Source organism: Pavona decussata, unplaced genomic scaffold (genome assembly GCF_977016875.1).
Source record: "Pavona decussata unplaced genomic scaffold, jaPavDecu1.1 SCAFFOLD_619, whole genome shotgun sequence".
Lineage (NCBI taxonomy): Eukaryota > Metazoa > Cnidaria > Anthozoa > Scleractinia > Agariciidae > Pavona > Pavona decussata.
The window spans coordinates 68,436-93,596 of NW_028145867.1; the positions used below are offsets into that span (position 1 = coordinate 68,436).

General features: G+C 37.5%; 1 protein-coding gene across 2 annotated transcripts in view; it reads right to left on the reverse strand.

Annotated features, from left to right (window-relative positions):
* The window catches only part of LOC146449146 (C-Maf-inducing protein-like), a 41,524-nt gene extending 21,919 nt beyond the window's left edge, over positions 1-19,605 (reverse strand). The window contains exons 1-2 of one of the 2 annotated variants that reach the window (XM_085101963.1): positions 19,456-19,605; positions 7,449-7,715 (exon numbers count right to left, since the gene is read on the reverse strand). In XM_085101963.1, coding sequence (XP_084958089.1) covers positions 7,449-7,673 — 225 coding nt within the window. In that variant the 5' untranslated portion in view covers positions 7,674-7,715; positions 19,456-19,605. Of the gene's footprint in view, positions 1-7,448; positions 7,716-16,097; positions 16,245-19,455 lie in introns of those variants that run through there. The other variant, XM_085101962.1, reaches the window with a different exon arrangement.
* Between the last annotated feature and the right edge of the window lie 5,556 nt (positions 19,606-25,161).

A 25,161-nucleotide genomic window follows, 5' to 3' on the forward strand; every position in this document is an offset into this window, starting at 1 on the left:
GACAATAATCATTTATTATGAACAATCATCATATGTTTGTATATAGGACTGTTCAATACTACCAGAGAAGCTACTTTAATTTTGTTGAAATACAGTATTTGTCAGTAATATTATCACAATTCTGGAGTAGATCAACCCCAGCATTTTTCATATCCAACACTAAATATATTGAGGAAATAGAATATGACTAATTAAAAACCGAAAAAAAAAAAAAAAAAAAAAATTAAGCAATATGAAAAAAACACCTGCCGCTCATCAACTGTCTTTTGTCCAAAACACTGCATGCAACAAAAAATTACCAGTCTTTTTTTATTTAACTTTTTTTAATCTACAGTTTTCAGGCATCAAACTGCAGCAACAGACCTATTTACAAAATTTAAGAACAAAACATTTTACTGCTGAGATATTTTCTTTCCTTAAAAGGGCTTGACAAAAACTGTTGTAAAAATACATTGTAAGCAAATAAAAAATGCAAATTAAATGTTGTGTACACTGCAGTGAAATTGATGTATAACCCATACTAAGATTATAGGCAAAATAATTACAAAGGGAAATTTGCATGATAATAGGAAATTTACTAGACCAGTAGTTTTCCAATCAAATTGGTTTAATTTGGCTTTTTATTTACAGTTTAATTTTCAAAGGCCATAAAACACCTCATTTACACCATAGCTACAAGGCTAGAATGTAAGACACAAATGATTTTAAGTAAATTTAACAAATATTTCTTGGCACTGAATAGTCAACAGAGGCCATGGATTAATCAAAATACTGAAGTTGACACAGCCTACTAAATAATGTTTACAAGGAAAAAAGAGCGAATTTAACACATCCCACCTTGCCAGACAGTATAGTTGCCACCAGACTAAGTCAAATCGTTTTAGATGATTTTATTTATTCAAGGAGAACTATCAGAGACACATTTTTCGTGAACCACATATATAAGAAAATAAATTCAATAATAAAAACAGCAAGGATAAGCCAATAGCATCTTACGACTACACTCCCATTCAATTTATGTCCATGTAGCTTAAATATAAAAGAAACCATTGTTTCATTAGCTGATTGCATGTGTTAAAATTGCATTGGACATTTCAGTCTTTAATTTTCACATTCAGGCTTCTGTTTACAGAGTTGCCACATATCACGATAATAAAAATTTCCCTGACTTTTAACTGACCACAAACCAGTTTCCAATGTCTACAGAAGACAATTTCTCTGCCAATAAAGCCAGCAACGAATCCACAGGATATCAATTCCTTCATAAATGTCTTTTCAAACAACATTAATGTACCTTTGCCACTTATATGTACGAGGAAACACTTTCCCAAACATTTTTCCCAAAAAATTCCCTGACTTTGAGGTACAATAGAATTTAGTATTTCCCTGACTTGATACAGAATTCACTGCCTTTTCCCTGAGCTTGAAAAAATTCTGTTTTTCCCGGACTCTTCCCAGACTGTGGCAACCCTTTTTTAATTTATATCTATAAAGCAGTCTCAGAGGTTTTACAAATTAAAAGCTTTCTTAGACAAAACATAAAGATTGTGGATTTTTCAATGTTAAATTAACTTGTAAGTAAAAATTGTCAACGTTTGGTAATTTATCAAACTGTCATCCATCACTGTCAACATGAAGGATTTCTAATAATTACGCTGGCTAGAAAATGGCCATGTTTTACCAGCAATTCAACCTTCAGTCTCCATCTTTAATCAGTTTATGATATTACATTGTACATATGCCCCACAGCAGGTTAATACATGTGAAGGTTTGCATAATTCCTAACCCTGTAGTTGTAGTTTGTTTTTCAAGCATGCCACTATTTAGTAGCTAATGTTTACATGTACATACATGAAATCAATATAGCTTGACTTTTGGTTTGTACTACTTTCCCACAATAATTTGGGACGGGTTTGGCCTGCAGTTTAACAAAACGCCTATTTTAAAGAAACCTTTAAAAATTTATTTCTTTTCCCAGACAACATTATGTGGTGATAGCTGTCTGCGTTTAATAAAACAGACAATGTGTCTACTAGTAATTTCCTCCCTTTCGATCCCTATCACAGTTTAAGCCAGTCTAATTATTCATCAAGAGTACAGTTTTGTGCCAGTATTTTCATCTTCAGTATTAGCACTCTACACCTGTTTCTAAAATTAATAAGAGTTAACTCGACCAATCAGAAATACTGCCAGCTCATTCCATTTGTAAAATGTACCTTGAGGTCATAATAGCACAAAGTAAATTTATAACAACTTGGGGTCCTAAAACTTGATCAAACTATAGTTGATCTGGGAAAATGTAAGTACCTAAAAACTCAAACAACACTACTGTACAAGCATCTTTATCTGATCACTTTGCATGTTGCACAAAAATACATTTGACACTAACAATTAAACCTATAATTTCTGGCAAGTCATACATTTTATTTCTATATTTCTATATTTTATTTTATTCAGTTTTGCCATGTACAATAAAAACAAGAATAATCGACAATTAAATAACTGCAACAAAAGACAGCAAATGATGGCAGGGGAGCCGCTACAGCAATAGCTAATTACAGTCTCTGGTCAACTCACACCTTAAAAACTAGTAAGTAATTAACTAACTAAAATTTACAAGCAGCAGGATGGAAAGCATGCTAGCCTGCGGGCACTGTTACACTTGAGACAAATGGTGTTCCAAGTACAGGGGTCTAGTTCCTACTCATCTATATTGTTAAGAGCTTAAGGCAACACAATTTTGTCAGATAATTGAAGTAAATTACATACCCTGTACACTGTCTTCAAGCACAAGCTGTACTGTGCATTATTTTGTTAACTGATCAGTCACAACACAATTTCAACCTCAACCCAATGCGCCTATTATCAGGCGTCCCCTAAGTGGGGACCCCAGGCAAGGGAGGGGTCTTTGTAAAGTTTCCTCTCAAAACTGCTTTTTTTCCCCCTCTTGGAAGGAAAAAAAGATAAAAGCTATGAAATTGCCCCTTCTAAAGAGTTGTTGCAGGAAAAATAATGAACTTAATAGCCAGGCCCTAAGTTGTGGTCAGCATCACCTTCAATTAACATATCGTAAGAACTGTCATAAATTATTATGTCTGATATAAATCAGATTGGATCATTGGATGGATTGGCATTACAAAACCTGAGATGACAGAATAAGAAGGTCTAGTTTTCTGGGGGGTCCCCCCTCCCCACCTGGGGATAGCCAAAGACACATGTAGGTGCATAAGTAGGATTAGCGCATAGGTACATGTAAACCCAATCGTGTATGAGGAGTGTGAGTAAAATGGAACAACATGAGAATACTATTTCCTGATCAAAAAACTACAACAACAAAATGAAATAAATTTACATGTATAACAAAACTATTATTAATGGTTCCTGAAATGTTACAATGATCATACACTATTTTGATAACAGTCACCACTTTTAAATCTTCTGGAAATGTCCTTAGCTACTGAGCTGCAAAAGTCACATCGCAATTATTTTCCTGAAATGCCTGCCTGGGGTGCTTACCTAAGAGGGGGCATTTATTCAAGAGACGTGTTTAATTACGATAGGGATCACAAGGCTGTGCTTGCAACTGTAGCAAATGCCCTTATTACAAGAACAGCAACAAGTCTGGGAAATGGTCACATGCCTTAGAGCCACATTGAGCATAATTTTTATGGAGCTTAACACCTAAAATACATGATTGTAAATTTTTTTAACCAAGTACAAAAAATAATTGCCTCACATTTTGTACTGCATGATGAACACCTCCCATTTCCTAGTTCTCTACTAAATGCCTGGGGCATTTTTTTCTTTTGGGGGACACTTGTTTGGTAAGGCATTTCTTGAGAGCCAGAGGTCACACTTATTCAAGTATAAATTAAAATACATTACAGTCACAGTAAATTATGGGAACATACACACAATGTTACAAAACATTGGCAAAAAAGACAAAACCTCTATATATATAATATATTTCTATATTAATATTTAATTGTACTGTATTAGTTTAATATATTTCTTTCACTGTGGAACAGCTTTGAGAAAGTTTTGTTAAAATGACTTTGTACTAGTTTTAGTCTTGATAACAGTATACACATGTATAGAATGGAAACTGCAAGTGCTTTGTCTAAGGCAACAACTTTTGTCAGAGTTAAAAACAACGAAAAACCTGCCCTATTGATTTTTGAGATGCACTGGTAGCGAGAACATAATTATTTTATGTTATTTGATTTTATGGTGAAATGTTTAGTACAGTACATGTAGAATGTGATCTTCAAATTTGGAAGAATGTTAATACAAGTATCAGTCATGTACATACATAACCGGGAAACAGAGAAGCTTTAAAAAATCTTGCACATCTATCACAAGATTTTGCTTTTAGTTAATAGCTTCCATCCTAAGCGAAGGCAAAACCTTGCATTATGTTGAAATTTCTTGAACATTTGAGAACACTCAAGAAATGTACGAAGCAATGCCTAGTACATTCTTTGACAATATAATACAAGATTTTTCCCTTGTAGCTGTTAATTAAATGACATACTCCAGGAAACATGCATCAATATCTTGTGGGGTTACTACTAAGATGCAATATACTAAATATCAGTCGTATCAGCAAGAACCCTAGTTAACAATAATAAATATTAAAGAAAATTTCATACCTAATAGATCAAATGTGATCAAAGATTGTACACTGTAGCTGGCAGTTTTTTATGTGGCTAAGATTTCATTAATCATAAGTTGTATTACAAACCACTTCATGACAAACACCAAAAAGGTTAACCTTTCTTAAACCTTGTATAAAAATCTAACCGTAGCTTAGCAGAGATCTGTATTAAACAAGCATATTTATATCTTAGAAGAACAATAAAAGAACATTCTTAATTAAGAATGTAACATTACATGTATCAGGTTAAAAGCATCACAAAAATAAAACATGTAGATCTTGAGCTGAATTTCTTAGTGGATGAAATTATTGCTGTTCTAATAAACAAAATTTGTCTAAAAGGGAATACAAAAGGAGAAACCAATAATAGTAATAACCTATAATGACTGAAATAAAAAGCAATTCCAAAACAATGTCTGTACCAAAAAATTAAAACAGGCCCTGAGGCCATATATGCTACATGTATTTTGAATAAATATCATTTTGTTAGTTGAAACTCTACACAGCAATATAAATAGTATTAACCAAATATTGCTCAAAAGAAATTTTGTTTTTGATTTTTATATTAAAAGCAGAAATGTTTGAAAATCAACATCAATGCATGAGTGGAAGTTTCCATCAAAATCAAAGGCATGTTCACATACATGTATAAACCAAGCACCATAATGGCAGCTGCGCTCATTTGAAGGGATATACAGTATTAAAACATCATGTTAAGGAGATTGGTAGAGTAGTAAGCATTTTTGTGGGTTTTTCTAAGCAGCTGAAAGTGTTTCTTTTTTCTTTAGCTGATTGGCCATACATGTATCAGAGATATGTAAGTTGGAATAAAGGCAAACATTTGTATTTAGTCCAACTGAAAAACACCTTTAGAGCACAGACAAACCCACTGAATACCTTACAAATCACTGTGCAGGAAGTAGTAAAAACCTCTTTCAATGATTAGACTGGTTTGATCAAGGCTTATGATACCATTCTGTTGAACTGGCTCATTTCACATACAACATATCCTCAAATAGCCAAAGGATAATAGTTTTTTTCGTTCCATAACAGGTGATTGCAGAAGGGAGATTATAATGTTTTAGTTTTTCAAGTCTACGGGCCGGGGTAATTATTTCAATAGTCCCCCTCAGAAGATGGGTCACTGTTATCACTAGTAAGTGGAAGGCATTTATTCTTGGAGTCCTGAATTATGGCGCTTAGAGAAGGGAAGGTGAAATAGGAGGATAGAATTAACCTATCTTAACATTTAAACTTGGAAAGATTTTGTACAAGAGAATTTCTCAGAGTAATTCCAACTTTTATCCATAAAATGTTGTTATGCAATCAGTAGCTCACTTAAAAATTTGCAGCCTAGGACGAGAAAGGGCATGCATTCAACTACATGTATGAGACCATTATGGAGAGAAACGGGGGATTTTGGGGCCAAGCATACGTACCAGAGAGCGAAATGTGCCATTCCATTTTTTCATGTTTCATCCTAATGAGCATCTGGAATGTGTCACAATTTGGGTAGCCTTAAGTCTGGTCCACACAAGTGCCAAAATTCTGTTTCCGTGCAAACATGTAAATTTTGTATGTAATTAGCTTGGCATATGACTTAGTTGACTTGGGGTTCCCCTCTCCCATGTGATCTCATAGTTGAATAGATGGAAGGCTGGCCCCAAGCTGCCAGTCTTTGTCTCTTTTCCAAAGTGAGCTATTCAAACAACATAAATAAATTAAGAAGCCCGGTTACATTGAGATGAAAACATATGGCCCAGTTTTGTTTGCAAACAATTTCTTTCAGTGACATAACCGGAGAGGATCAACTAGTTGACTAACATTGGCGTGCCATTGATTCAATAGGCACAGAAAGTTAACACATATCGTGTTGCACTTGATAAAAGGAAATCGTCTAACCCAAACAAGATTTAAACATGTTGGAAACGTTGACAGCACAGCAGAAATTAGTTGAAATATGCGGGGTTTCTCGCTACTTGCTTTCTACGGGTACACTAAGCTTGTGAACTAGATATTGAGCGTTAAAATTTATCTGATCTTTAAAAAAGTCCTTAGAATTCCACTCAACAAAACTTCCAACTTCACAAAGAAACTACAGCCAAACTTCAGCTTATATTGTGCGTTGAGCGCTGTGCTGAGTTGAAAGAAGTACTTGTAAAATCGACTTTAATTCCAAATCGGCCCATCGCGCTGAGAGAAAGCTAAAGAAGCCCTTGAAACGCCTCACAAGCAAAAAAAGCGACAAAAGAGTTCCATTCAGTGTCCGAACGTCTCAATTTTTCCATTTTACAGAGACAACTTTAAAAGGAAGTCTAACATACCCAATCTCGAAACATACCGATCGACAGATAATATTTAAAACGGAATAAGTTTAATAGGTATCACGAACGGCGCAATTTATTTCCTCGCTCTAATGTCGATTTACAATAGGAGCTTAATATGTATTTTCACGTTGAAACTAAAACTGAAAGAAAAGTCTTAGCTTTAAGCAAAGTCACTCCATACAAATGTTCTTGGTTGTATCGTAGGTTTAAGCTTATTTATCAAGTCTTACGTTAAGTGCTTAACTTTAGACCTTCGCCGGGGGAAATTTCAAAATCTTACATTCTTCCTTAGTTTCTTAGCACTGCGTTGTGCTTCGAGCCATAGCCAGCGCTACTGAAAATGACTACTACTTCTTAAGGCCGATATTACGATAAGAAAATGGCGGACGCCAGATAAAACCAACCACACAAAATACTAAATGTACACAAAAATATCAAGAGTTAGCCGAGGCTCTTGTACTCACCGTTGCGGAATACATCTGGAAATCACCCAAATAGACATGATGCGCCTCCCATCTTCTCAGAAATTTGGAGCTTAACACTTTGCTGATTAAAGTCCGGCTATGGTTCAAGCGACAAACTTGGATATCGCCTTCGTGAATGAGTTTGAATTTCGGTCCGCCACCCGAACTACATCTCTGAGGTCTTTGTGGGCGCTGTGTTCCACCGTTCGCTATCGCCACAGCCATGGCAGTTTGAATTGCCAAGGCGTCTGACAGTAGATTAACTGACTGGAAGAGAGAAAAACACCAAAAGCTATCAACCAAACGAATAGTTACTCCATGGAGCAAATGTAAACATTATCGATCTACGGCGATTTGCAAGCGGCTCGAAGAACTGGTGTTTTAGAACAATGACGTCACAGCAAAGTTTGATTGACGTCGCATGCAATTTTTTTTTTATTATTATTATCGTCTCCTTTTCATGAACATTTTTTTCTTGCCAATTCTTTGAACAGCTTCTTCAGGCAAATGCAAAAGCCAAATCCAAGCCTAATTTTCCGTCAGCTTGGATTGTTACAACATTGAATGAACCGAACACTTGGATGTCGAAAACTGTTAATTTTCCGTTGGTAACACATCCTAAAGTGCTTATGCAAATCCAAATCTGATATTCATTTCTGAGGAAGAGTCGAGAAAGGGAACACACACACACTGAACAGCCATGTAAAGTCTGGTTAAATGCTGAAAATTATTTTATCCTCATTTGAATATTTTAAGATTTATAACGAAAATCGATGTCAGACAAACTGAGCGCATTTTTTTCATGACGATAAAAGGAACTTTAAATTACTTTCATCGTGGGGCGATATATAGTTGTCACTCGCAATAGACACACGAATAAAACAAAACACTTTCAAACATCCCCAAACCTTCGTTTTGCAAAGATCAATAATCCTTTTCAGCAGACAGACAACACTCGACAAAAACAAAGCCAAAATTTCTCATTTGGAGGAGGAAAAACTGTGTAAAACTGAAAACGATTTATTCCCATTCGTATGGAAATTAGACTTAAAACACCAGATGTCTTGTTTCGATTAATTTTTGGTCCCAAAACATGAAAGGAAAACAACACAAATACTCCCAGTCTGCAAGCCACCGCAATGTCTATTTGACAAGGCTTTGCCGTGAAACCTTTTTTGTTAGATCCTCTTTGGCGCATAATAGTTATAAATTTAATACTTGCCCTGTATCTAAAGAAACCGGGCAAATCTTGTGCACTGTCACAAAGCTAACTCGCAGTAAAGTGGATACTGATTATCGAAACTAAAATTTCGGTAATAATTTAAGCCAGAGAAAAAAAGAACTGACGGGCCATTAGTCAACTGAATTCGTTTGTTATTACCGAACTATCTCATATAACAAATAATTTGCATATTAGCTCCAGCGAGCAGATGGCTTTCCTCTGTTGATTTTCGCCAGCATGAACGCAACACTTGTATATTTTTAAGTGATTTTTTTTAATAAATGGCCAAACTGCTCATTTTTTTCCCTTCGTGACCAAAGATAAATTTCATTTGTTTGATGAAAGCCGCGGGACAAAAACGGACGGCGCCGGAGGAGTTGAATGGTTTGTCTTTTAGAAAGCCGACGTGGTAAACAATAAAATTTGTTCCGTATGCCAAGGCACTTATTTTCTCAGCCATGCGTACAGTTGCATTAATAAAGGTTTGGAATCTCAACTGAGCGCGCTAAAGAAGTCAAAAGCTTTTGTTATTTGTCTGGTAATTCTTCAAGGCTTACGATCGGCATCGGCTCTGATTAATTTTAATCCGAGCGTAAATCTGAGTTTATATACGCATTTTTCTTTTCCAGCCCGCGTAAATTAAAGACTTTATTCAATACTCGAACTAAAAGCATTTTGAAGATGTTACAATGATAGTGAGGCTAAAATTCACAACCATAGTGTTTTTTCATTAAATTCAACAAGTTTGCCTTCAGTGTCTACGCGCGCCAGACTCATCACGATGAATAGCATTCACATGATAATCAGTTTGCTGTGAAACGAGTTAATGTTGGTCGATTATTAACTAACCCACCTAAGGACAATTTTGCCAGAGGGTAAAATATGCCTGAACGAGCAAAGACGCTTTCGTGAAAAATTGACAACCAAAACACTTAAGGCCCGAATTGACTGAGACAATTGCAGTGACGTAACCGGTTATGTAAACCGACTAATAAGATGCCCATTTATACGCATACTGACTCTAAATTACTTTATATTTATAGCTTATATTTACTTGCCAGTTTTATTTCTGGCTTAAAAAAAGACCTTAGCTGACGATTCAAATCAGTTACAGTCACATAATCGATCTTCGAACCGCAAAATAAATTGTTTTTACTTTGACCATTTTTTGGTTCCAAATGAGCCGACTTCCGCATTCAAATCGTTTCGGGCTCAGCCGGCCTGATTCTCATGATTCTGCGTCCTTTCGATCACTAGATATGAAACCATAATGTGCAGGAGAAAAATCTTACACTCTAGGCTGACGGTCATCGAGAATACCACAGGAATAATTTAAACGGACTCTGCCGAGCCCAACGACAATGGTGAACATCTTGAAAAACAACGACCAGCTTTTTTTCAAGTTTGTCAAAAAAAAAAGTTTGTTGGTTCTCAGTGCGCATGCCAAGACAGATCCTTGCGTCGATAAACGAGGCATATTTACTCCAATTTAAAATCCTTCTACCCTGAATATCACCGGAAGAAACTTGCGGACCGCGAGAAATTGCTTTCCAGTCAACGTTGTCAGTTATCAGTGATTAGTTATAAAGCCACATACTTGGAATTACTAGAATTATTGATTGAGTTGCCATCGCTGTTATGGGTACACAACTAAGCAGCTGTGAAAAGAAAGCCTGAAAAATTCAGGCTCGATCGGGATTCGAACCCATGACCCCTACGATACCGGTGCAGTGCTCTACCAACTGAGCTATCAACCCAACTTGGACTGTTGAATTTGTGAATCCGTAATATACCCGTAGAGGTGAAGATATGTATGTGAAATATATAGGCGAATTTCATATAATCCATATCTGAAATTCTTATCTACACATTCTCAGACACGTTTCGTGGGATAGATCCCATTACCCTGCCATCTCAATGTTGGTTCACAAGATATTTGTGAAAAACAGCATTGATACGGAATTGACAGTATAGGGTGGGCTAGGTGCCCCAAGAAAACTAGCCGACTTCCATTGTAACTCCTCTAGTTCGGAATTGAAGCCTTGAGCTTTGAGGTTTCAACGACAACGAAGTGGTTGTTCTTCGCCTACTAGAGCCAGAGTTATGCTTTAGATTTTTTTTGTTTTTAAGGTTCAAGTTCCGATAACCTGGATGAATACTTCAGAATATACGAGAATAGACCTTTGGTTTTCGTAAACGGTTTGGTTGATTTGAAGATTAGTTAGGTTCCGAACACATCTAATCAGTTTTGATAACGCTTGGCAGTGATGGTGTGGTATGTCAAAGCAGCCATTTCAGGCTGCGAAATTACCAACTATCTTTAACCCAAATTAAGGGCGTGTTTTTCAGTAAGACGTCAAAACCGAGAAAAGTGGACTTTAGTGGAGATCTTATCTCCGAAACTCGATAGTCTGGTTCCCATAAAACACTCTTCAGTTCAAATGTATTTGATCTAAATTCTTAAACAAGTCACAGGCTAAAACACGAGGAAGTAAAATCGATTGAATATTATACTGATGCTAATCTACGATGAGCAAAAAAAGCTGCCTTAAAAACTTTCAATTGATTTCAGACGTTTTCCGTCGTCGAGGCTTTCTTCACCAGCTCCGTAAATTTTTAATGAATTCAACCACATTGCAAATAGATATACCTTTACACTGGAGCCGTAAGAGTTCAACATTGAACAAATATGAGAACGCACTTTTTAAATCTGGTTCACGTGCCTTAGATAACTACTATACTCAGTGTGGATGACACCAATCTTGTTTGCAGGGTCATCTTATCTGTTGCTTAGCAACAGGAAAGAGGGACGTGACCACTTTATCTAGAAACGCCCAATATAAAAGTACTCTAAATATTAATATTTGCTACCAAGTATCAGTTTGATACCGAGTCATTTTAACTAAGAGAGAGCCATTCAAGCGAACCCGTCACGATCGGTGACACGCACGAATTGAACCAGTTAGATCAAAGTATATTTTTTGGAGTTAAAGAAAAGAACACTATAGAATTGAACATGCAATAATTTATGTTCAGTTCCATCGATCAACATACAAATTTTCGGTTATTCCTAACTAGTTAAAGCAACCAAAATTGTTCCTATAGGAACAACTTTTGCAAACAAACGACAAACTTATCGCGATTTACAGATACAATTAATTAGTCGATGTGAATTGAAATCCGAGCATGCCAAAAACTGGACAGTCGATTAATCAATATTGACAAATTGTCGACCGAGATTAAATGAGCCGTGTTTTAATTGACGTCCAAATTCTCCACGGGAAATTAGACTTCCTTGAAGTCACGCTTCTCTTTTCCGGGAAATCTGTATTATCGATATCAGAAACCCATAAAGGTCTGAGAAAAAAGTGTCGTTTTGTGACCGCGAATCAACACAAAGGCTTTTTCAAATGAAACTGATGTGTTGACACCGAAATGGAAACTGCAAAGCTTATTTTAAAAACCCGGGTGAAGGTTCTTACGTATTGTTCAAGTTAACTTTCCGAATTAAACTGCTTTTTCAGGGTGTATATTTCAGATTACAGCCAAATTTTAGCACGCACTTTGATGCGTGTGTAACGTGAGCTTTTCGGGCGAGGTTAACGTTCTGTAGATTGTGAGAAAACGTCATTTGTGCAATTTGCGGGACTTTGCTCCTAGCTGCGTCCTGAACAAGAGCTTGGCACTCAGCCAACGAGAACATTAAAGTAAAATACCTTTTAACGACATGTTTGTATAAGCTAATGCAGATGGATCTCATCGGACGCTTCAACTGAAAAATAAGTTGCAGAAAGTTCTAGGAAACGGAATTTTATTCTACGAATTTCTAAGGCCATTAAGACTATCCGAACCGATATCCACCGAAATAAACCCTTGAATAATTAACAGGTCCGCTGTTCAGGGACATCCTGCGAGCAAATTAAGTCTCTCTTGCCTCTACAAAGAAGGTCCGCTATCAAAGCTTTGAAAATAGCCGATTCAAGAGCTTACTACAGCTTCATAGTCGCATAACACATGAAGAAGATTTAGAATTGTATAGGAACATTGTACCGTCAAGGAAAGGCGGTGTGAGTCAAATATCATGCCTAAAATACTTCTTGCTAGTTCATGGCAATAACATGCAAAAACGTTACAACAGCGCGCATGACATGTGACGTATGACATGACATGACATGACATGACCTGACATGGCCTACCCACCTTCCGAATCAAACGCAGAAATGACCAAGAGATTGTAATTTAAAATCCTATGGTTTTAAGAGCCTTGACTACTAGTATAAATTTGTTGTTGACAAGAAAGGATAAAATGAATTAAAAGGCAACACGAGTGCGTATGAGCACCGCAAAGTATATCACCATTAAAAATAATAATTGAGCATTTCTCTACAACTATTTTTGACATCGTAGAAATGTTAATCCGTGGTAAACCTTTTCTGGCGTGCGACAGCTGCGTGACACCAAGAAGGGCGTCTTAAAAGAAACGGAATTCCAGGCTTGTTTACCGTTTGTTACTTGGTCTGTTACTTCGTTCTTAATGGAAAATTCCGATTTACCTATTATTAATGTAAGGTTGGATAGGGGGATAATGATGACATTTCTGTGACTTCTAAACGGTTCGTCTTAAATGGGTGCGGTTAGTGGAATGCTTCAACGCATTACCGTAGACCACCGTACGATCTCTTCACCCGGGTTGATCTGCAAAATTATCGCTTGGAGAAAAGAAAATACAATGCTGCACCAAACAATACAATAACACTGGCTATCTCAGTTGCTGATAAGTGTTTACCATATGTTAAGCTTACAAAATAATCACCGGCAAACATTTCAAACATTTCACTCTTTTCACTGATAACATTAAAAAAAGTCAGCTGTTTATGAGGAAAAATTTCTCGCGGAATTTGATATCTTCTCTTCGTCATCTCTTTTGTTTTTATAAACTTACAAAGCTGTGCACAGCTGGCAAGAAACTCACTTTGTACTTTTGTTTATGCTTTCTGCTCAAAGTGTTCAACAGCCGGCCTTACATCAATTGCAATTGATCAATACATAGTTGGCAGTTTTGGTTAGGAAAATTTTGATTTACATCATCATCGTATGCCATATAGTGTGGAATGATGCGCGATGTTTGTCCTTAAAACCAGTAACAAGTGTAAAATTAATGTAGTCCCGCGAGAACGGATTCCGCCATAGATTTCTTTGAACATCAACTACCAAACCAGGTTTCATGCAATTCTTTAGATTCGGGATTTAACCATAATTTTCTTTTGAACACAAACCGATTATCGAAAAAAGCTCAGTTGAGATATTGACGTTCCACAGGAGCGTATAAAGTTCGCACCTGCGTTTAAACGGTATTAATTAGTGTTATGTAAGATGACCGGTTAATATTAATCCATACCGCAAATTCACTTCAAGTTAATCTGCATATGATTTCACACACCGCCTGCATAAATGTGAACAGCCTTATACCACTCGGCATCTAAGATTCATCTTGCTTCGGTGCCAAAGCTTGAAACGGTTTATGCTATGAAATGCTCCAAATGGCGACCAGGAATGCTAATACGTATGTTAAAAACACTTTATCACAAGCGTTGAGGTTTCGCGGTGAACGATCAAAATAGCATATACTCAAATATTCACTCAAGAAGGTCTACTAATTCAGGATATGTTCACTCTTGTCAGGTTAAGGACCTTTAATTTATGTATTTAACGAACAAGAGCGAAGTATGACTGATAGCGGTACTGTGGTTCCTTCAGATATGTAAGTACCCTTTCGAAAGCTGAGGGTTTTAATTTGTAAAACTATAAAAAGAATTAAGCCTGACTGTTGTTTACATATAAAAAAAAGTATGGGTATTTTAGTGGATTCCTGACAGAGTGGCTCTTTCATCTACTTTTTCCAGGTCGAATTGGAATTTGGAAATGTTTAGTTGTCGTTGTTATGGAGGGAGGAAAACCGGAGTACCCGGAGAAAAACCCTAGGAGCAGGGACGAGAACCAACAACAAATTGCTCAACCCACATGTGGCGGGAATCTAACCCGGGCCACATTGGTGAGAGGCGAGTGCTCTCACCACTGCGCCATCCTGCTCTTTGATTAATAACACTGAATTTGAGGCAAAGAAGGAAAGAAGAAGAAGAAGAAGAAGAAGAAGAAGAAGAAGAAGAAGAAGAAGAAGAAAGGAGCATTGAGGAGAACAAGAACGACGAAAGGAGCATTGAGGAGAACAAGAACGACAACAACAACAACAAAGGGAAGAGGAGGAGTCAGGAATTCGTCCAGAATTTGGTTTAGTTTGCGTCAAAATAAGTCAGTAAGTCAATAAATCAAAGCATTTGATGACGTCATTTGGCTCTTATAACTTACCACATTCACCCCTCAGCTCCGGTATTTAGGTACGTGTGGCCTGACGGAGGCTATTGAAAGTGATATGGGATTTGAACCATTTTGGTCCCAAATCATTGTGTTATCTTTGGCCTATACTCGTCTGAGATTATTCTTCTACACAGCCATTAATTATTTGAGCCACGGTCACGTAAGAGTCCAGCCTGAGATACGTTTTTAACACCTTGGCCAGTGAAATAGGTTATGTTTTGCCTCCTTTTCGAAAACCTTAAAATTCCCGAGCGCCGATTTACGCGCGCTTTGTTGAATTGGAGGTAAGCCAATTGTACCATTTGTGATGTCATCAGTTTTGGCAACGTGAGTTGTTTTGATAATCAGCAAGTGCGGCAGGAAAAGCTTGAAACACACGCCTAAATATTAAGTAAATCGAATCAAATTTTAGTTCGATTGACATTTGCCGAAAAAAAGGATATTTTCCTCACAAAATGGGACTGAGAAAAATTTGTTTTAACCTGTTTCTAAATTTCCACTTTGCCCAAACATAAATTTCCAAATGTCCGATCTTGACCTCCAAATAACCTTCATATATGCAATTGACCACCAATATATGCATTTCCAGAGAGTTTTGATTGGCTAAGCGAGTACTAGCGACCATGGCATATCGGGCATGGTATCATGCCTTAGAAACAGCGGTCATTAAATTGTATTCTGGTCTCTCTTGCAAAATGAAATCAGAAAGATCTAGCAACGTTCCTTGGTTGCTTTTGATAAGCATCTATTCCACCTACGCTTATTGGATAACTAGGCACTACGTGCCTCGTTGTTCATGCAATATCATCTCATATGAAACAAGCGCGAGTGGAATAATTGTTAAATGTAACAGATCATAGATTTCCATCTTACAATACTTTGATATTTTTGCCTTGTATATTTACCAAAAAGATCTTACACGGATCGGTGTACTATATTACGTTTGTGTTCTATATTTGTAGAGTTGAGGCAGTATGTTACAGAGTTAAACTGTAGCAACAATGACTGCTGATAACAATACAATTATTTCCGAACAAAAACTGAACAATTACCTGATGAGTCCCGATAGAGCGTTTGGACGTTTCTGACAAATTAAGCAAGATCGTCAACCGATTGAAGTTATTCAAATTTGCAAGATCATAAAGAAGTGCGCATTGTTGACCCCAAACTCGCGAAATAATAATACTGAGTGGTAACAGAATCACACACGAAGCGTAGCTACTTAGAAACGTATCCACTTCAAACATATAATTTCCTGTCACGTACTTAGTAAACGTGTTTGACATGCTAAAACGTTAAAAGTTTACGATTTCATATCGGAAATATTCGGGAAAACATCAAGCTCTAGCGTTTTATATTCTAATTTTTCAAACTTCTTGTATTTAGGATGCGGTTGCATCCAAATGAAAGTTTTTCATTTTTATTTGGAAACAAGCAATATAAAGCATTTATGCCTGCATCAGTCATGTTTACCGTCTTGATCTCGAAATTTCTCATTCACCCTCGAACTTTGTTCAATTCCTGATCGTGACATACTAAATATTAAAAACAGTAGGGTTTCAGGAAGGATGACTTATTCCGCACTTGTGCGTTACTTCGCAGAAAAACAAATTTTGCTGATTAATGTTTTAGAGTGCTTTTCAGTTTTCCTCAATACAGAGAGCCTGCAGCCTTATTAAATTTTGCCAATTCAGTCGAATGTCATAATATTATTGTTCCATTGTATTTATAGCATATTGACTTCAATATTATGCATGTTATATGTCAGTTTCTTCGATTCCTCTTATTTTGAGCCCGTAAGTATAGGTCATTACGCCCCCTCTTTAAATAAAGTTATTGTATTGTATTATTGTGTTGCAGCCTTCATACAGTGTAGTATTAGCTAGTATTTTGTTTTCGACCTGTTCAGAATAACAAGCTTTGTAGAATTATTTTTCAGTAACATTACTGCGGGCTTTGATACTGAATTAGCAAGCAAAATATTTTTGTGTCCCTCTCTAATGTGTTTCCCTGTTCCTATCAGAATTTTCAGGGGTACCGTGCCCAACCCAGCAAAACGTTTATGCAAAACACTTAAAATATTCATTCCTGTCCTATCAAATCATTTTATGGCCATATTTGTGTCATCTAACACAATTTTGATCTGTCCAGAATCTTTAGCTATTTTTTTTTTAAATCACAGAAAGTTTTAGTGAACGGAAATCTTATCCGCCGAATTTTCACTTGGCATGGCACGCAAAGAGAGCATTTAAGCAAAATTACTTAAATGTTGTCTCCTGTGTTTCCAAATCAGTCGTTTTGTGCCCTTTTAAAGACATATTTGTGTGAGCTACGGGTACAAATTGATCTATTAAAATGCTGAAAATTTTAGGAAACGAAATTTATTAATTTCTGTGAATCCACTGGCTGTTGTTTGTTTTACGGAAATACATGAACCGCTAGCTGACCTTTCTTCGCATTTTTAACGACATATTTGCGCCTTCGAAAGCAAAAGGAATAAGGTTTCCAGTATTACGAACTTTTGAGGTGACATTTCGCCGAAGAAAACTTTAGATTTCCTTTACGGCTAAGGTGATTAAACGGGCCTTTCGAACAGGTATCAACTGAAACTGATAAAATGTTGGGTGCGGTTTCAATTTTCAGCGCAGTTTTGACCATAAATTCCCCATGGCGTAGCCACTGTTAGCTGCCTTCAGCATGCTCGCTACGCTACCTGAAGCATACGGGAAGAACAATTCAATCAGATAAGCTCAGTATAAATATTTTCCCTTGCATGGTACCTGTTTATGCTTCTACATAATCTCCCGCCAGTGTATCTTCTCGACATGTTCTCTGATATAATTTTCAACACTAATTATGGTTTGAGAACTGGAATAACCTGAATTCAAACAACCCGCTTAGCCTAGAACAGTGTATCTGAATTGCAGTTTTTCCAATAGTGGTACCGCTCGATGTGAGAATTACTAACGCTCGAAATGTCAGCACTCGAATCTCTTTACGGTAGCCAAATTACCTTATAAGACGAACCTAACGGAGGGAGGGAGGGGAAGTAATTTGTAAAATTAAATCTCCCGCCTCCACAGTACGAATTTTTCATGCGTATGTGCGTGAGACCCAAAAACCACTGAAAAGGAATCGAGCCTTCGTATTTAAAAAATGCAAGGACATCTAAAAGCCTGTGGCTATAGGTAATTAATCGAACCGAGTCGAGACCAGTCGAGCGTGGGGACAAAGAAAAGAAACATCCTTGTTCTTTTGACGATTTTACGGCCATTGTGTCATAAATCAAGAGCCCGAGAAACACAAGAAAAACTGTCAGCGTTTGTGCCAATGAAGACCCGTGCAAAAGGCTGCATTTTAACAAGAAAAGCCCTCATATTTTGCAATTGGAATCGACCAGAATCATTATATTTTAAAAACTCTCACGTGTCACGTGTACCAAGCGGAATTAATGTGACGCCGTATTATGAATATTAATATTCGCAGTGTTAGAACTTCCTTACTTTGGCGAAAATTTATATGAACCAAATCTAGTAAATACATATGACGAATAGAATGAAGAGCTCGTTCGTGTATTTTTATAACGGATATTGGAAGAATCATCGCCTATCAGATTCAGACATGTATTCTGTTTAGTCTGGGATGAAAGGTAGGCGTGAGCGGAAATCGAAAGAGAAAATTGAAAACATTGAAATCCATCCATACCAGAGTAGTTTGCTTGATTAGCAAAAAGATGGAGTTATTATTCATTAAATTCTGAACCCAATCGCGATCAGGAGTTTGAAGATAGTGTAAGGACTGCACCTTAAGTCAAACCATAAAATTTGCCACATCTCATCACACGAAATTTCAAATTCCTAATATTCTCCACTACAACTTGATTAAAGATAAGTACCGTATGAAAAATTAAAGCTCATCGATCTTTCTCACTAATCTACATTTTCACTGCAGATCGGACAGAGTTCAGGCGAAGATTTTGCCAAATGATCAAATTGTGTCGATTTACGAAGCTTTACCTTACAAGGCATGACATTCGGTCAGATTAGGTTTTCAGTTTTAACTTGAACGTTCGTTAATTATAAACGGCGACATCTCACTCATACAAAATCGAAACAAGTAAGCTTATTAAGTGAAATACAAAATACAATCACAATTGTTTTTGCCAGCTTGGCAGCTGGAGTTTTCACGTGCTCCGGTTGAGGTCATGCTTATCCGGCTAGCTCGCACAATTTATTGCCCTTTGCATATCATCTTTTGAGCACTTTCCCGTTCAATTACGTCTATACCACTAGCATACAGTTCAGCAGATTGATCAGTCACTTCTACCTCTTACAGCGTTTTATAAAAGTGCCAGAATCGCCCTAAACCAAAAGATACTCTATGAACATGTATAAATGACAACAGACCTACCCTCAGCTAAACACCACAAGTTCTTGGTAGTGTGTTGCTTACAGTTATAGGTGTCGCGATGCGCATCCGTATACTTGACTCTCTTAGTGTGGGAAATAAGTTATACAGACCATAGCAGACTACGAATAAACAAGACCAAATACGCACGATCCTTCACGTCATGTAAAATTTGTGATGTAATACGACCGGATGTTTCAGTCACTGACCGGATGCGGAAATAGTTCGTGTGTGTCAAACACGCGCGCGAAATGCCGTCAACTGAGCGACCACAGGAATTCCGTTCTGGGATTAAACAACTAGTAACAATTTATTGCTAAACTGATAAAAATTTGCTTTGAATTGTTAATTATAAAATAGCCTTTAGCGAACGGTGGTCCGAGTGATCGAAAACCATGCCATAACTCTGTGGAAGTACAGTTTAATCGGCTGTCCATAAGTTGCTCGGCAACGTTTTAGTTTCTGAGCAACTAAAGTAGCTTTTGGTACCTAAAAGACAGATATTGAACAGTCACTTCATTTTTGACGGACAACAATTTCAAAACTTTGCAAAAATCGGGTTTTAAAGTCAAGCGTACGCGTTCTCGGCTCGTTTTAACACTTCCGTCTGCGATGCCCAATTTAGTACAATTTAAGTGCTGATATCAAGAGACGTCATGTTGTGCAGTTCTATATTGAATATTTTATCAAATATTTTATCGTACTCGATAACGCACGTGCCGGCAGTTAATGTTAAATATGATGTACTGTGCTTTAATAGGGGGATAAATGTTCGAAATATGTAATATATTTCTCCTGTTGAAAAAACGGGGGAATGATATCGTTGTAGAGTTTCATTGCTGGATGACAGAGAGTATAGCTCTGCAGTCAGCCCTGCAACTTATTATCAAGAGATCAACTGTTTAAATACCTGGAAAGGCCGTAACTTTCATGAAGTGATTGAATGTATTTATTCAATAAGAAAAGGCAGGAACGGGCAGCTTTCTGGGTTCTTTGCGCAAAGTTTTGAGAAAATTTGAGCAACTTTTCGATCGGAAAATTGGGAGCAACTTGTGACAGCCTTTGAGTGTTCCCATCTTTTATTTAATAAAGGAACTATAGAAGATTTTGATAAGATAAGATAAGATAAGATAGAAAACTTTATTTCAGTAGGGTAACTCCTTCAGTTTTTGTACAAGATAAAAACTGTTATCCATAGAGGCCCTATATAATAAACTAAATTGAGTGGAAATAATAATGATAATGGAAATAATGCTAATAATGATAATGATTGTTTCTCAGGGATAAAGGGAAGCAAGAGTAGGTTTCCATGGTTCGTGCTTGTGATATTGGACCCGGAAACACTCATGTTCGTGCGAGTCCTACCAGTGGGTGAGAGTTCAGCATGCTGCAACAGATTCTCCGGTGTCATAGCAAAAGTCACTGACAGCAATGGAGACACGCGGGGACACTTGTTAGACCCTCCGAAAACAATACTATCATATATCAACCTAAAACAGCACCTAGAAACTCAGTTCAATTAACCCAAAACAAAAACCCAAAAAGTTCATTTCCCTTTAATTTATTCTGCATAATTAAACCCTAACTATGTCCTTGCTAAATCTTCCACACCTAAACAAAGTTCCCCATCACTAATATAGTACCCTCCCCCCCTCCCCCACACCAGCGTCTCATTCTCCCCAACTGCTAATCGTGTTTGTTAACTCCGCTGATGCACAGAAGCTGATCTCTATTTTGTATTTTATAATTTAATGGCCTTAGCTCCCACCAGTCTCCTGTAGCTCAGTAGTGGAGCATCCGAACTAGTAATCTGTGGGGCCCAGTTGTTCAAAACCCGATTAAATGCTGGTTTAGCGTGAACTTTGATTCGAGTTTAATTACTAACCAATAAAGACTCTTCAAAAAGATTTTTATCCCTCAGTTTTGAGGTGGACTTTTCTTTACCTTAAGCTTAAAATTAGCTTTTAAAACTGAAACATTTTTAATGAGCCAGGTGAAAACCTCGGTTAACTTTTAATCGGGGATTAGCGTTAATCGCCTTTCGAACAACCGGGAAGGTCAGCAGCTCTACCGTTTGTCCAATCAAATTTCATTTCAGCCATATTTCAGGCTGCATTATAAATAGCAAAATATTTTATTCCAGAATAAAATATCACTGATAAAATAAAAAAGCTGGAGGCAATTTTTAAATGACGCAATAAAAGAAGCAATCATCTTCGTGTTGGTTGCAAACACCTTTGCGCCTTGGTTCAAAGGATCAGTCATGAAACACATCGTTATTATTAATAACAGATGGCTCGTGTATTGGTAACTAACGTGGTGGATTGAACAAATTGCTGAACAGCGTATTATGCCATATTTAGGAATCGCCGGTTCAGCGCTGAGGTCACACGTTGTTGAAGGCAGAATAGAGCCAGTCTAGAATCACTTTGAATCGACTCAGTGAATATCTTTTCCGGAAATTCCGCAGAAAAACGTATAAATATCCGCCCAAAATCTCTAAATATCAGTACCAGTTTTTGACTAAATGTCTTGTTTTAATTGTAATGAATGTTATAATCTGGGCTAAAAATAGTAAAAGGAACAGATTCTTTAGTTATTCCGGTCGTATTATGAGCAACAAACCAGAACATTCAAGCAAATCGTCTCCAGTGTGTTCCCACATCGTTTTGTCAGTGACCTTTTAAAGACATGTTTTTGTAAGCTGATACAGTTACAGCTATTGGCTTGACGAAAATGCTACCTGACCTTATTTTGCATTTTTTTACGAGATATTTGCCACTTTTATTTTAAGCTAACATTTTGCTGAAGAAAACTTTAGATATTTTTTTTAACTAAATCGAAACTAAACCCGAATTTCTGAGGCGATGAAGGCATCCTGAACATATATCTACCGAAATGCCCGTTGCATAAAATCAGCGACAATTTTCTCTCAGATCCTTTGAAACGTTATTTTAGGCGATCTGGAGTGGCCTTAAAGCTCTACAGGTTCATTTTAGGCAGCGCTATAATATTTTTATCTGTTCGGTCATTCTAGGGGAACTTGAGTCTTTTCGAAATTAGTAGGGCATTTTTGTCCATTTCCGAAAACCTTAGGCCTTATTTCCTTTTCGAAAATCTTAGCCGACCTTTTTTCGGTACCCGAAACAACATTTTCTTCAATCCAAAAACACTAGGCCTTAAATTTCCCATATCACGAAAGTTTGTGGGGAAAATCCCCTTTAGAAAATTGTAGGGCATTAAGGGCCTTCGAACAGATAATTTACCGAAACGATCCGTTGGGTGCCCCTGCAAAATGGCCCCCAATTCAATTTTCTTTTGTTTGCGTTTAAATTAGCCCTTCTTGCCTCGTTCGAGGTAAAGTATTCTTTTGATTTTTGAGCTTAAGAACCAGGTAAGAGGGGCTTATTTGAATACCAACACAAGAATATTAAAATGGTAGCCATTTTGAAAGAAGGTCTATAAGCGGACATCACCGCCATCTTGTTGTGTAACCCACTATCATAAGCCTCATGGGATACATTATCCAGTGGGATCAGATATCAAATAGAGTAAAATAAACGGCTTAAGGTCCTTAAGACTAAAGATACTATCACATTTTTTCTAAATGTCTACAATTTTTCTACATTTCCTGGACGTCTCTAAATATCTAAACAAAATTCCGGATATCTGTATCTAGGCATAACAGGCCTCTTCCGTTTCCTGTGTTTAACAACGTTGAAGGCATTGAACCGGCGGTAAAAGAAAATTAAACATCAAGCAATTTATGTCGTCATCAGGAAATCGGAGCATTGTCAGTCAGCGGAATTTGGTGTTTCTTTTGTACAGAAGTCAATGGTAATAATGGTGTATTATTCAGTGAGTGACACAGGCCAACTTGGAGAAAGGAAATCCGAGTGCTCCAATTAGTTCGGATGCTCTAACACTCAGCTACAGGAGACTCGTGGGAACTAAGGCCATTAAACAAGGTTCATGGGACAAACATCCTGCATACTGCCAGAATTTGAATGTAAATGTGTGACATATGCGCAATGGAATAAATCTGATGGTATATTTTAAGCCTGGGTGGGCTTTTGTAAGCTTTTCGCTGTTTGATCGTCGGAAGTTGAGTCGAGAGCGAAAAGAAAAAACGTAGGAAGGGGGGAGGGGAGAGGAGAGAGCGGCTCTTTGTTCTTACTTCGTTTTGACGTCATTTGTCCGTTATCAGACATTCTCGGCCCCAGAGCCGCTCAGTCATGCCCAAAAGGGAAGAGCTCTAGAGACGAGAATGCGTTATCAGAGTACAGATGCACGGCAAAATTAAATTCTATTTGTTAAATTGAAGTCCTAAGAATAATTGACAGTATGGGACGGGGATCGATAACGCTGCAAAGTGACGAGATGTAGCAAGGAGAATATAAGTAGATAGCCATAATGATGGGCGCGAAAAGCAAAGAAAGACCTGATTCAGTGGGCGCGAGTCAGCGAAAGGATTGTAACGGCAGGGTTCTAATCAAAATATATAGAGCAAACGGTAACCCAAGCATACAAGTCAACTGAACGACGCGACGGATGAAAACGAGGACAAATTTTTTCAATCACCTGCAGCATGCGTTAACAAGCTGCAACAAGCGCGACCTGATTGTTATGACGGACAAGTACAAGCGCAAACCACTATCTTGTCAGAACCAGAACAATACCAAAATTGGGGCGGAACAAGGGAAGAAGAAAGAAAGAGAGAGGTTTAGCGTACGTAAGATGAAGAGTGACGAGATTAGCTAGGAAGAGCTATAACATGGAGATCAAGAACAGGTTTCAAGATTGAGAGACAACGAGTACCTCAAGGAACTTACAGGAGCATGTACAGAGAACGGCCGCCAATTAAGAAAATCATTGGGAAAACAAAGGAACACATGCAGTGAGCCATGACTAGGGGATGAGATATGGAAGAAAGACGAGGAGAGGAAAGATGGAAAATGGTAAATTGAAAGTACAGTACAAGGTACAAATGGAGAGAAGACAGACAAGGAATTGAAGAGGAACATACTGGTCGGTCAAGAGGAAGTTGATGGAGGAAAAGGCAGAGGCAGAGGCAGAGGCTGAGAATGGAAGAATGGAAGAAGCAAGGAAGGCATAGCTAGGATGTTTGTCGGGGAAAGGAAGAGTCAATCAGCAAGGGTGAAAGAAGAGGAGCATACTGGTAGGTCAAGAGGAGGTTAGCGGAGGAGAAGGCAGAGGCAGAGGCAAGAGTGAAAGACAAGAAAGAGATTCTGAAGACAGAAAGGAGGGATAGGCTGAAGATTTGCTTATTATTTAATTAAGCTTTTATTTGTATCCGACTCCGTTTCATTGGCGTATTTCTTCCTCTTCTACCCACCTCGACTAGTAGTTGTTGGTTATTTGCGGGTTCAACATGGACTCCCAACGGTTCACTTTGGTAAAAATCTGTTCGGAAGGCCCAATCACTTCAGAAATTTGGATTGAATTCTAAAGAAAGGCAAGCGTTTTCTCGGGTGTGTTGTCATCTAGACGTTAAGTAACAGGGGCAATGAATTCCTCTTGTTTTCGAAGGGACGAAAAATATCGTAAAGAAAGTGCAGTAAGGTCAGCTAAGGCTAGCAAAGAATCCAAACAGATCAAATTGTATTAGCGTACGAAAAAGGTCTTGAAAAACAGAAAACGGCGTTTGAAGTGTTTTTCTTAAACTGATCCTCATTGGGTGCCCTCGGT